General features: G+C 36.5%; 1 protein-coding gene across 2 annotated transcripts in view; it reads left to right on the top strand.

Annotated features, from left to right (window-relative positions):
• Positions 1 to 14,271, top strand: part of ush (Zinc finger protein ush) — a 123,682-nt gene that overhangs the window by 28,973 nt on the left and 80,438 nt on the right. The window contains exon 1 of one of the 2 annotated variants that reach the window (XM_028318070.1): positions 7,248 to 7,472. The exons of the other annotated variant lie outside the window; for it this stretch is intronic. Coding sequence (XP_028173871.1) covers positions 7,406 to 7,472 — 67 coding nt within the window. The 5' untranslated portion in view covers positions 7,248 to 7,405. Of the gene's footprint in view, positions 1 to 7,247; positions 7,473 to 14,271 lie in introns of those variants that run through there. 2 annotated transcript variants of the gene reach the window in all.

Raw genomic sequence — 14,271 nt, 5'->3', positions numbered from 1 at the left:
GATGTGCGGTGGAGCGGACGGCTACAGATATGGTGTTTGTGATTGTTTTATGTTGTCTTGTATAGGAATTAGAATATAATTAAGTCCGAAAAAAATAGTAAACTTGTTTGTATGAAGTTTCGTAAGCCGTCCTGTTTTGCATCTAGCTATTTTTGACCGTTATTTTAAAAAAATATATAAAAGTAACTCAAAAAAAAATTGAATCTGGTCGGTCCATTTTACCCATTCTTCCATATCCCGCTTGACAACTCAACACTGGCAAAAAAAAGAATTGAAAGAGAAAATGCAGTTTTTAAATGAAATTTTTGAATGAAATGTCACTACAACTAATCTTACACAGAAACGTTGGTATTTTGCCGGAATTAGTAAAAATAGTAGAGCCTGTTTGGATCATCCAAGCGAATAAAATATGTCGTGATCAATTTGTCGCCCTCATTAAGCGAATAAAGGCGCGAAGCAGAGTGTTGCGAGCTATCGCCGCCTCCTGCGGGGAGCGTTCATTTCCTGAGCTCGCCTCTTGTCGAACTAGCTCAGAGAACTAAGCCAGGGGAGGCAGCGATGGGGTTAAACTTAATAAATACCCTGAGACATGAGACCATAGAACATAGTTTTATGAGATTCATACTTTTACAATGTAACAAAAACCACACCAGCACGGTTGGATATGTTTTATTAACCTTTTTATCATAATAAGCCAAGGCGTATGTTTATAAAATTATTTGTAATAATAAATATGTATAATAATTATTCGTTTTGACGAATTTTATTTAACGGAGCGATATGAAAGCTTTAAGTTCTTAAAGAGAAAAAATAAGCACCAGTATTTCTGACATCATAAATTCTTGTATAAACGCTCTCAGCTTGTATCTCATAGTTCTAACACTAGAATACGAGGGGATAATCACATTGTTTCATTTTTGATTCATTGCACTTGCCGTTCGTAAGTTTGTATTTATTATATTTCTTGCCCGATCGGATATTTGTACTGCCATATTTTATCTTCTGAAGTTCTGGATACGTTCCCTTTAATGCTAAACGACATTTGCGATATAAGTTTGTTCGGAAATAGAAAGAGCAGCGTTTATAGTGTTATTGAATTGTTTATTCTTGTTATTGTTCACATTGACATAAAACTTAATTGTTTTTTTTTTGTTTACAGGTAAGTTGGTGCAATGAAACAGAAGTAGTTTTTAAGGTTGGATTAATCTTATATGTTGCTATGAATGGTATGTAATTTATTTGTTTTATGGCTCTCATCTTTTAATAGACAAAAAATGTTAGTTACATCTTTTTTGTAATAAAATGGTAATAATACCTAAAAAATTACATTTTGTATAAGACACCACAATGTCTAGCTCAATATTCGTCAATTAATGCCAGGAATATGACAATGTTCAAGAAGATTTTTCAGAAGAAAATTCTTCCATTTGTTCTTTTGTTCCGAGATTAAAATAAGGTGGAATATCAGATATTTTGTGTGTGTGTGTCAGTGATTGTAGATTAGTCATTCGCGTTGCTCTTTTGTTTCTTTTATGCTAGTTTGTTATTTTGTTTTGCGCATCTATAAAATTATGGTTGATTGATTCGTGTGACGTATGTTACGTTTTTAATTTTAAAATAAAAGGTGGTTAATTTTTTTAAAGAGTTACTTAACAGGTGACTTTATAAATTGTCACCAAATATGACATTAAAAACCTATATCTAAGGAACTTAAAACTTATGTCATTGATTGTGCCAACATACCTAAAAAAACATACCTATTGCTTTCAATTATAAGTATGTAGGCATTTATTCTAAGTCTAGGTATACTTAGATAAGTTCATTTTCAAACAATACCTAACTATTTCTCCCACTTTACAGTCTTACAGATCGTTGATCGTGACTGCATTCTAATCGATGATAGAGACAACTAATTCGGGCGTGAGAATACCCTAGCCTTTGCGCTTGCGCAAGCCGCAGTCTAATCCGATGCCAGGCCTGATGTCGTTTGTTTTATTCTATAAAATGCAAACTTTATAGGTACCTAATTCATTTGTAGGAAAATGTGGGAATAAAATCAAATTACTACAATTTTCTTGCACCAAAATATCTAGATTTTCATACCTTTGAAATTAATGAAAATGGATGAAACTAAATTAGTATCCGAAACTTAGTACTACAATCATTGTGAAACTTTAGGAGCGCGCAAAAAATCTAATAAAGTCTAATATAAGGAATCTGCTATAATAGAAATTCATTAGGCCAAATTGTGTATCCGAATCAAACACTACTATTATGTGAATATTAAATATGTGTGTGCTTTATTAAATATGTAATACCTTATCATGTAAAAAGGGGATCTTACTCAGCTTTTCCCGAAAATATACTAGGTACTCATACCTACTCAATTGTTGAGAAACCTTTCAATTGCTAGTTCATTGCATTTCCCCTCCAAAAAAATTACACAAAAGCAAAAGATTTGCTCCACTTAGTGCCTATCAATGACCCCTCCTTAGCGTCGCGTGAAAAGCGCACCGCGATACAATCAGTGGAGTATCATTGCCGCGAGGGCCAGCGCGCGGCTAATCTGTCTCCACAGTCCGATCGCTGAGGACAATTTTATTAGGACTGCGCGCATTCGCAGGCCCAAGTGGAAGTTACTCTTCGAGTGTTCTTCTGCAATCGGCGATTGGTGTCCGTTACTAAGCGTTTTCGTTTGAACTGTAGCGTGATGGAATGAAGTTAAAAGCCCCACTTAAAACTAAGGATTGAAATTTATACTTGCATTCTTATTTAGGTTCATTTCTTTTCACTGGTTATTGATTTTTATTCCATAAATGCTTTGCTCTTTGTTAAATATACCCCCTCTATTTATTTTCCTTTAAAGAATAGTTAAAAGTCCATTAACCTTGCTACCCCATCGGCCGTCAGTTCTGCGTAGGTACTATGTGCCCTGCCTATTGCCACTTCAGCTTGCTAATTCATCGGGCTATGTCAGCGACTTTAGTTCGTTTACGGATCTCCTCATTTCTGATTCGATCTCGTAAAGTCCACGTCCACCCACAAGGTGGACTGACGACATCATAAAGGTAGCACGAAGACGCTGGACGCAGGCCGCTACCAACCGGGCAGCATAGAAAGCATTGGGGGAGGCCTATGTTCAGCAGTGGACTTCCTATGGAGATGAAAAAGTTTATCAATAATTTGACTCTACATTTCATCTTTTGAATAATTTACTTGCTTTCGAATCAAAAAAGCAAATTAATATGCCGCTAGTTGTACAAATACACCGGCAACAATACATTTTAACGTTATCATATTTCCCAATTCTAAATATGGCGCACAATATCTCCAAGTCCACAAATCTCGGACTGTTACAAACAATGTCTTCCAATTTGGATAGCACAAAGCCCAAGGAGATATCGGCCGAATGCAACGCTGCATCGATCGCAAACAACCATCTCTCTTAGACCCGCAATCTCACTATTATCTATGCTACTCCGAGCTACAACCAGTTGACAAAGTGCACTACGTGATATTCCCGCCATTACTCGTAGTGATTCATATCGACTCACCCCAGACCTCCGCCCCCCTCCCTCCCAAGATAACAGCTCCGCACGCTGTCCAGATATACCTATTAAGGATGCAACACCGAACACTGAACGTAAATAACGCCCAACTTGCACACTGCTTATTGTTGTCGGATTCAATCGGCCATTTTGAAAAAAACCAAACGTCACAGTGACAGCGAAAAGCGCGCCAAAACTACCGCGACAAAGCGCCGGTGGTCCGAAACAATCAACAAATTCGCATCGCACAAACGGATCGGACGTTTATTGTCCGCTATCGTGAAATTCCACCTCCGTTGTTTATAACAGAGACGCCCAATTTGCTCGGAGACTTTTTATCTTTTTTTTCTATACGGCAAACAAAGGTTCGATATGACAGGTCTCAATGTAGAATGCGGACGGTATCGGCGGCCGGGCACGACGCAAAACGAGGATCGCGCGATCGGCAAAACAAGAAGCAGCCGGCCCAGCGGCCCGTGACAATTGCATCTCTCGAATTGCAGCCGCCATGTTGGATTATTGCGCCTCTATTTCGATTAAGGNGCCCAAGGTCATTGAGGACTCTAATCGCCTTAAGTGTCTCATCGGCTTTGTTTTAGTTTCCGTTTCTGTTCTCCGTTTTTCGCATTGTGTAAGCGCTCGCCGGATATTACTTTCGTCAGTTTACATTCATTGATATTAATTTTATTTGCAAGTTGGACGGCGGCGAGATATTGCCCCGTTGTGCGAGTTAACTGGCTTTTGTGACTGTTTTTATATCAGTTTCCTAACTTTAGAGTAAAGTTTTTATTCAAAAGCGAAACTCAATTAACAAAGAGTTTGTATTTGGAAATAAACCTTTTTGACAATGATAAAGCTTTGCTAAATAGTAGATTGTACAATGTTTAGCGTTATACTTATGCGGGCTGTTCCATTATTTGTCAACTAAAAACATCACAAGTTCTATTTAGTGAGAAACATCTTATTCAAAATATTCCTTTGCCTCAAAAAGTCCGGCAACCTTCTTAAAAATGTACGCTAGTGTTGTTCTCTCTTCCGAGAGGCGGTGTATCGGCGCGCCCGTGCGGAACGGCGATACGCGGACCCTGGCCGCCGCCGATACAACGCCCCGCAAGAATCTATTCATATTTCCACAATTTTTAACCCCTACTAAACTGGCACGAACGAAAACTCTTTCAATATAAAACAACTTACGCATAAAAAGCAATTTAAAAAGATTGAGACAAAGGAAATTGCCCATCAAAATGTTAATTCCCGTACCCCTTCGCAGCCAATCGAAGTGGAAACAAGTAATGCGACGATACCGACCTGTCTAAAGTTCAATTGGAATCAATCACAAATTCAGTTTCAGCGAAAAGCTATTTGCGCGAAACCTCGCGATCACCACATGTCAATCACTTGAAACTTCGACAGTTTTATAAAGTATTCGGGATTCTTCGCGCGCGGAGGAAGCAATCGGGATCTCGGTTTGACGTTTGTTACAAAAAAGCGCGGGAGCGGCAGCCGCGGGATGGATTCGATAATTAAAACCGCGCGTTAGTCGGATGACGGCTGTCATCGCGCGCGCGGTGTTGCCAGTCGAGTCGATTTCAGGCTTGTTCTAAATATGTCACTTCTTTGTTATCGAGCGACGTGCGCGCGGAAATGAAAGTCCATCCAGTAGACGAGTCCATTATCGACGCATCGCATATTATATTGCGCGCTGCGTTCACGGCAAATTAACAAGCCAATTTCATTTCAACGCGAGGAAAAACGCAACGCAACGCGCTAGCGCTAAATAAACTCGTTAGACAATCGTCAGATGTTTATCTTGTTGAACATACCTCTTGATAGATGATATCTTGATCACAAGAACTAAAATGCACACTCAAGTACCTTCAATCATTAGCTAATCTGAGTATCAGTTGCAAGAAATTTTCTAAAAATAGAAAAAAAGATACCATTTTCAAATTAAGTGTAGAGTTTAAAAACACGATAAATATTCGCTGACTCTTTAGTTTTACACAATATTTTAGAAGTGACTTAAAAATTTCGCAAAATTGAATGTGCCCTATGCTAACCACACATGCACATCTGGAAAAAATGCCAAAACCCATTCCTCAAATTTACGCGCGAATAACAAATCGCGATAATTCAAAATGCGAAGAAAACTTACATGAGTGACGTATCTCACGCTGGCAGGCGGGTATCCTGCACTCACCTGCGTCGCTCACTCGTCACCGTAAGCCGCGTTGCGCGAAAAAGTTTTCGACTGGCGCGCGAGATAGACCCCGCACTCGAGTTAATGTCGTCAACTGTCGGAATGGGTAACAGCACGCCCGCTTAATTTTCGCATTTAGAACGTTCGGAATGAAAATGTTTGGACAAAAAAAAAATGTTTTGAAAGATAAAAAGAGCAGAAAGTTGACTTATTTAAAAAAAACTTTATGAAATGACAGATTAGGTGAGTATTTTTCAAATATTAAGATCCCCAAATATTTTTTACTGTAGAGACAAGTAACACTAACTTATCTCGGAGCACCAACATAAAATATAACTCTCTTTATTCAACTGCAACTTTCTGTAAGAATAAATTTTCAAATCTGAATTCTAAGATTTTTTAAACTAGGGCTTTCATTATGAATCACTCGCAGCCAAGATAAAAGTCAGAGAGCATACCACAGAAACCGCTGTACAATTTTTGGTTCTAACTCAGACAACAATTTTTAATATTTTGTTGTACGATGGAAAGAAAATAAAATCTCAAGTTTTTCACCAAAATTTTTCCAGTCGCAAAACAGCGATTTCGAGCAAATACAAACATTCTTGGCCTCGCACGGTGTATCACGTCACCTGTCGATCGGATCGACATTATGTTTGTTCAATCGTCAACGCTCCTTTTGTCCGGCGGCGATAAGCCACGCACCACTAGGCGAGGTCCGTGCGAGAAAAATTGAGAATATTTAGAATCATTTTTAATGTGAATTCTTAGACATATTTTTGTTTTTGACATTATCTAGTCGACAGAAGCTCTTCTTTGGTTTGAGATTGGTAATTGATGGTACGGTTTTTTTTAATGACAATACTTGTAGACCGAAAAGTTACATGTAAGCTTATTTTATTTCTGATAATACGAATAATTTTAATAGGTATAGAGCAATTAAACGTACAATAACTATTCCTATTTCTAAACGAAAGCAGTGATTTTTGAAGTTGGCGTTGACTGACCCCGACATGGACCGAATGTGCACATTATAATAATGTAATTATTTTCTAGTGTAGAGCTATGGATTAACAGTAAAATTTCTACAATAAAATAAATGAATAATTTTGATTAATTAAATGTAATGACATTCACCCAATCTATTGTCAAACCTCTATCAAAGTCTACAGCTAGCTTATCAACCGGTAGCCACGTAAACACACATTAAAACCTATCTGAGAAGTTTGTCAACTACCCCGATGTGTATCGGTGTGTAATCCGCCGTGTCGTGATAGCGGCAATCGTAAAATCGGTTGATTACGCCTTATCAGTGAGCGATAAGCGCGAACTATTCAGTGTTTGTTTGGCCAACACAGCGGTGGGCCGCGAGCGAAGCGCGTTCGATTTTGTTTTGAATTTTTTTTATTTCATGTATTTTTTGAGCAAATGTTGCGCGAAATTTTGAGCTAGTGATTCGGTTTTGTTTTTTTTTAGTTACGTCCTTTTTCCTTGCGGCAGATATTCGTACATTTAAACAAACTACAGACTTTAAAATTGCTAGTAATTTAACAGACGTGTATTTTAGAAGTTATGTGTCATTAAAAAGGTTTTTTGCGATTTAAGGACACATCTTTGGACATTTTGATTGGAGTCTAAGTGGAAAATTACATTTCACATGTCAATTAGATATGCCAATAAAAACGTGGTCGAAGGCTTCAAAAAGAACGTGACGTCATGTTACGGTAAGTGTTTAGTTAATCGATTGGTTATAAATAAAGTTTGCATATTTCATTTGTTATGAGTGAAATTAATTTATTTTATTATTATTTCGCTGTAATGTTGTTGTTTAAAAAAATTCAAATTGATTACTAGTGAGAGCGTCAATTATCCTCATTCTTTACAAAATTAATTTGTATTTTATTTTGAATTTGAAAATTCCGCACTGTCCCCCGAATCATCAAATTACACTGCATATTAATAGTGTTTTATTGATAAAAAAAAAAACCTACACACTGATCCCCGAAATAAAGCTCACTGCAGATATATTTAAATCTGCGATATGCATTATCAACTATTAATAACTTAACTTCGCTAACTCTTTTATAACAAACAGCTAGGGACTGGAATTCACACATATGCAGCATCCTAGACTGCATTTTATATAACATTGCAGTCAAATACCTGCTTTGTTTTGCATAAAAAACCTTCGTCTTATTCTTATTCACACATGTAAATTCCACATTCTTTCTTTAAAACTGATTCTCTTATTCAATCTAAAACATATGTAATTACACAAAAAGCAATCTAAATCCATGTTAGTAAACCTTCAAATAACCTAACGCTTATCGTTTAGTTGTTGGTTAGACATTTATTGTTATGCGGGCCGTTATCATAGCCACTGTGTGTACAGTTAATTTGGAAGTATAATTGTTGTTGTAGATAACTAAAAGTATGCGATAACATTCCACAACTACATCCTTTTCTATTTTTAAGTCTTTAAAAATCCTGCTGAACAATAATAATTATTCCCTTTTCTTTCCTCTCTATTTGCAAAATCTATACTGCTAAGGGCCAAAGGAATTGGAAACGTTTAACGAGTGACAATCACTATTTAATTGGACTCCAAAACACTCTCACTTAATTTGCCTCTACATGCCCCAAGTCTACCTATTATGTGTAAGGTATTTATTCTAGAAGAAAACGGCGGTTGCGATATACTATTTAAGTAATCCACCAGATACGGCCAAAAAAATCATAATAAGACAACTTGATAAAAACCTACAACAAAACCTAAAGTAATTTATATCAAATCTAGAAAATAGTTAAACCAGACCTTGGAATATAGTCAAGAGGTTTCATGTCAAGACTTATCCGACACAAAAATTACGTCTCAATCGTCAATCCCCAACAATTTTAGTCCAAGAATTCAGCACACATAACCACTGTGCAGTTGCATAATAGCAAAACCCATGCAAAACATACCAGCTCGCCCGCAGCGTGCATTTTTACCATTTTCGCGTGCGATAACGCGGCTCCGTTATCAGCAGCGTTATCAACGCCACGGTTAGTTCACTTTCAATCAATAGTTACTTGCATGAAACCATGGGTTTTTAGTGCCGTGTCTTTTTTATGAGACTTAAAGCAAAATTTAATGCGTTTTTACAGCGAGAAAATCTTTATAGGGTCTCTACATTCATGAAACAAGCAATATTTTCGTTTAATTTTTCGGTAATTTGCACTTCTGAGTCGGATTATAATTTGAACAAAGTCGTACTTATTATCTTATGTAGGTATTTTATTTATGAATATTTATTTTGGGTTATTAGTAATTTCGCACGATTTTCCTTCGCACGAATGTGAGAAACGTATCCTTTCAATAATATTTTTTTTAGTAGGAGTTTCGCCCGGATGTATCAAAAGTATTAAAAACGGGTGCGAATCGACCCCTTTGAGAACTAGTAATCACATACTACTAGTTCAAAAAAGAGTCGATTCGCACGCGATTTTAATACTTTTAATACATCCGGGCGAAACACCTATTAAAAAAAATTACCTATTATTGAAAGGATACGTTTCGCACATTCGTGCGAAGGAAAATCGTGCGAAACTATTGTGAAACTGTATTAAGTTGCTGTATACCTTTCTTGCCTACCTTAAATAAGTAAATAGAAAAGTTTCATTTTAATCACATAAGTAGGTACCTATTTCAGGAGAATAGCGAATAGGAGAATAATATAAAAATAAATAAAAACGTTTAGAAAAATTAACTTCTCTTATCTTAAAAAACTAGATAAAAATCATATTGTTTGTCTGTAGCCAGGACGGCTTGCAATGGGATATTGACACGGCAATTAGAAATAAACTCGGATAATTCATTGACGTAATTACTCGATACCGATTCAAAAAACGATAACGTTATCGTTATTAATTGCAATAACATCTTGTAATCAGATAACGGGGGATATCTACTAGATCGGAGTTAGCCAATTATCGGGCTATGAAACACAATAGAATGTTAATACAGTAATTCCATCATCAGTCTTCAGCACTGTTTCAGAACGCATTAAAGTATGTGGCTATTGTAAAAACGAAGATCATCATCATCATTTCAGCCACAAAATCAAAATCAAAATCAAAAATATTTATTCAGTTTAGACCACAAGTGGCACTGATGAACGTCAAAATATTATTATAGAAAATTATAAAAAAAGAAAAGGTAGCCCTTATGGGGCACTTTACATGTCTCCTTATCTTTTGGGCCCTACCAGCGCTTCGAGACAAACATATGGCAAGTGCTGAAAAGAAACGCCGGAACAAACTCAGGACGTCCACTGCTGAACATAGGCCTCCCCCAATGATTTCCACATCGCCCGGTTGGTAGCGGCCTGCTTCCAGCGCCTTCGTGCTACCTTTAAGAGGTGGTCAGTCCACCTAGTGGGTGGACGTCCCACGAAACAAATATAAAGGTTCCTTGTCAGGACTCCGGAACCCTAAAAAGAAGCTCAAAGACGAAAACTGAGTATAGATTGAGTAATCGAGTTTCAATATTAGGACCAAGCTTAAATCCTTTCTCAATTCAACAATCATGATGACGTGCCCTGCGTGCTCAAATAACTGCACGCAGGAAGATTTAATGAAGGCTACTACTGACAACGCCACTCTTGTGGCGGAGTTATGGGCTGACGCTGTGTAGGTTTGTTGTCGACACGACAAGAAGAAGAATTCAACAATCGAATTTACAATACATAATACAAGTATGTATTGAAATGTACCGTTCTATTAGTTTTGCTAAACTAACGCATTATCATAATCATGGTGCCAGCAACTGACGCCCGTATTCACAAATATTACTATGAGGTCTCACAGGACGCACAGAGTGACATACGAATCAATCACAGAGCTCTATTCAATTAACTCTGTGCGTTCGATTTGCTGCTTCACTTAAGCATGCATCGTTTGTGAATACGGGCGTGAGCCTACTTACTTTACACAATTTATTAAAAATACAGTAGTGTTAATGATTAAATACAACGATATTAACATGTTTCTAATCTAATTAATTCCTAGCCGTCCACGGAAAACTCTTTATCAAGACAAATCGATTTATTTATCAATTTAAAATCTTATCACTTCATAATCACTTAAAGCAGGAAAATTTTATTTATTTTGAAGTTACCAAAAAATAAGTCTCCGATTCGATTATATACTTTTGTGTATATTGTTATCTTTACATACTAGTTACATATTGAGTATAGTATAATCTCTACATATTTATCTATTATACATAGATATTTTTTAGAACAACTCTTGAATTCTATGTTTTTACCCATTTTAATAACTGCATTGATAAATAAAAACAAACTGTCTTTTTATAAAAAGAGTAGGGCCTCTACTTTCGGTGGTACCTCGTACGTGAGTGTGTGATGATTCTCCATAATTTGACGTTAGCATACGAAGGTTAGAATTACACTTGTACTTACAGGTTAAAATTACAAGTTAATAACATGTAGGATAAGTAGGTATACAAATGTAAAATCAACTCGAAAAATTCCAAACAGGTGTCAAATTTTCCGGCCCGCCTCCAAAATGACGGAATAAAATCCTAAATTGGGCATAAAAACCGTCAATAACAGATTAAAAAGTTTTAAAAACCGTAATATCGAGTTGGACGGCGCTCACTCGACACCTCCGTATCGCGATACGATCGGAGACGATAGTAAAACCTATCGGGTGTTCGATTACATCTATGGGGGATAAATTTACGGATAAAACTGCATAAATTACACACCGATGGCAGTCTGTGTGGCTTGTTTACGCTTTAACGTTATATTAAAAATAACGTTATTTTAAATTAAAAAAATACCTAAAGGTATTTCATATGTAAGTAAACAAAACACAATATATTACACTATTTCATAGACTACACACATGTTATCACTAGCGTGAATACACGTTTTTCTCAGACTAAATATAAACAACTATCAAGTACATAATAAGGTGAGTAAGTAAAAAGTTTAAATCATCAAAGTTTGTAGACATATCAAACTCCATATCAGGCAACGTGAAATCATTTATGAAAGTCCCAGTACTAGACAGTAAAGTAATTTATCAAAGCGTTTTGTTAGATACTTTGCCTTGCTTTAGATATTTACAAATTAAGAATGTTATCTAATTTCCAAATTTCAATACGCGCCGCTATTGCGTTTTTCATCAAGAATTCGAATAAAAGTATCCGATATCGACCAGTGTCTATTTTCGATAAATACCTAACAGTATATCGAATCAAAACATTTCGTTACTCCATCGTATCTCCGTAATAATGCAATAAAATAACCGATATTCAATCTAAATCACTCGAGAATTCAATCGGTATTTTTACTTTCTAACTCTAAAGTGTCTAACATTTTGTATACCACCGTCATTGGCCACCCAAATATTTTAATCGGTAAAAGAATCGATTTTCGAATGGGAAAATCGGGGAGTATTTCACTGCTCTATCGATGCATCTACTCGCGTTCACATTATTAAAGCGACCGCGCTGATTTATCGAAATCGATAAGTGGAAGTAAATTATTTTATTAGTTTTCGATTAGAATTTGTAGGTTTGGTAACGTTTAAGAAATTTGTACGTGTTCTAGTTTGGGATTGGATTTATTTGTTCTGATGACTGTGAGTGAAAATAAAACGATGCTCGGTTCTTGTTCAAAAATTAACTGGTATGGCAGCCTTGTACTCAAACAGAACCGGGTATCCAATGTCTATCACCCACGATGTTAGACATTGCCCAATCGGCGGGGAAGCCGACACTTCACATCTCAAGCATATAGCACGGAATCATTGTACAAAAAGACATTAACTAAATCTGGCACAATAACCAAAAGATTTTTCATCAGCATTCATAAAATTACAAAATATTGATTAAGAATTAGGAATGCAGTGTACCTATCATTTTAAAAACGCTAAGTAAAACTTGGCTATTTATCCACTTAAGGTCTAATATGTTACAGCAAAAGCTTTTATTTTAGAAAGAATGAAAGAAAGAAAAAAAATGTTTGGTCCAAAACATAATTACTACAATCATACAGCTTAAATAATACTTGCACATGTTGTGAACCAAAATGGCATCTGCTCAGCATTGTGTCCTGCTTTGAGGTAGACCCCAGAACAGGACGCTGTTATTCTACTGATGCCAGTTTTAGGCAGTTTGTCTTAAGTTTAGTAAGATGCTGTCCAGGATGTGTCATATCGTAGTAGTACCTGTCCTGTAATACTTATCACTATCTATAAATAAATAATAATAATAATAAATATCCTTGGACATTTTACACTCAGCTTCTAGTCCCAAACTAAGCAAAGCTAGTACTATGGTTACTAGACAACGGATATAAACATATTTAAATACTTTTTTTTTGTAAATATTGCATACTTATTATACATAGAAAACACCCAGTCCAATACAAACAAATATGTTCATGCACACAAATGTTTGTACTGTGCGGGAATCGAACCCGCTACCTCCGGAATACCTAGTAGTCCGTTTCGAACCACTACACCAAACGGCCGACGATCTATCAGAAGGATCAGACAACACGATGTTTAACAATACACATACGGGCGCACGACCCCACTCGCGTGGAGTAGGAAGTCCGCGAGAGGGGACGCGTGCGCAGCTCGGAGTGACACAACGATGCACTTCCCTCTCCAACCAATCGGGTATCGTGGCCACGTGTGACTAGATCTTGTCTATTAGATAATCCGTTTTTAGTAAGAGCATCAAATGTTTATTATTTACTAGAGACCCGCCCCAGCTTCGCACGGGTGAAATAAACCTTCCTTTTCTTGAATCACTCTATCTATAAAAAAAACCGCATCAAAATCCGTTGCGTAGTTTTAAAGATATAAGCATACCACATACACATAGGGACAAACAGACAGGAAAAGCGACTTTGTTTTATAATATGTAGTGATTTACTTGTAACTTTATGGGTTTTATAGTGAAAGGACACTCAAAACTATATTTTTACTTTCAAGCGTCGAGACAACCCTTGTTTTAAGAGACCAGGACAAAACCTATGCTAGAGTTTGTATTTTGTATTCATAAAGGAGAGAACAAAAATCACACTTTCGGCTTTCCACGAAAAAACTAATGCTAAATAATTTCAGTTACCTTTCCTTCTTTTTATTAGATCTGACTTGTGCCCGTTTTTAAGATAAACCTTTATTTTCATTTCTAACGCATCTATTTTTCTTTCCAGGTAAGTCACCCCTATATTTATGACGTCATTACGTAAGTACCTCATTACCGCAATCCTATCAAACGAGACGTACAGCGGAAGCGTGCACATGTGTGTTGCCATTATTGAATTTTCTTTCGCCGTGATTCATGTGTTGCCAGCGTAAATTTTCTGTGGAAAATTTTCAACGCATTACCGTAATGTCCCTTCGTTATTTTGAGTTATTGTTAGCTAAATACTTGCTATCAATTCTAAGTAACATATTTGAGGGGTTATAAATCAAATCAAAAGCATAAGTTATTTGCTT

The sequence above is a fragment of the Ostrinia furnacalis genome, unplaced genomic scaffold, assembly GCF_004193835.3.
Source record: "Ostrinia furnacalis isolate ACB-3 unplaced genomic scaffold, ASM419383v2 OfSCF6654, whole genome shotgun sequence".
NCBI lineage: Eukaryota > Metazoa > Arthropoda > Insecta > Lepidoptera > Crambidae > Ostrinia > Ostrinia furnacalis.
Note: the sequence above shows the minus strand (reverse complement) of the source record. Positions and strands in the feature narration are given on the sequence as shown.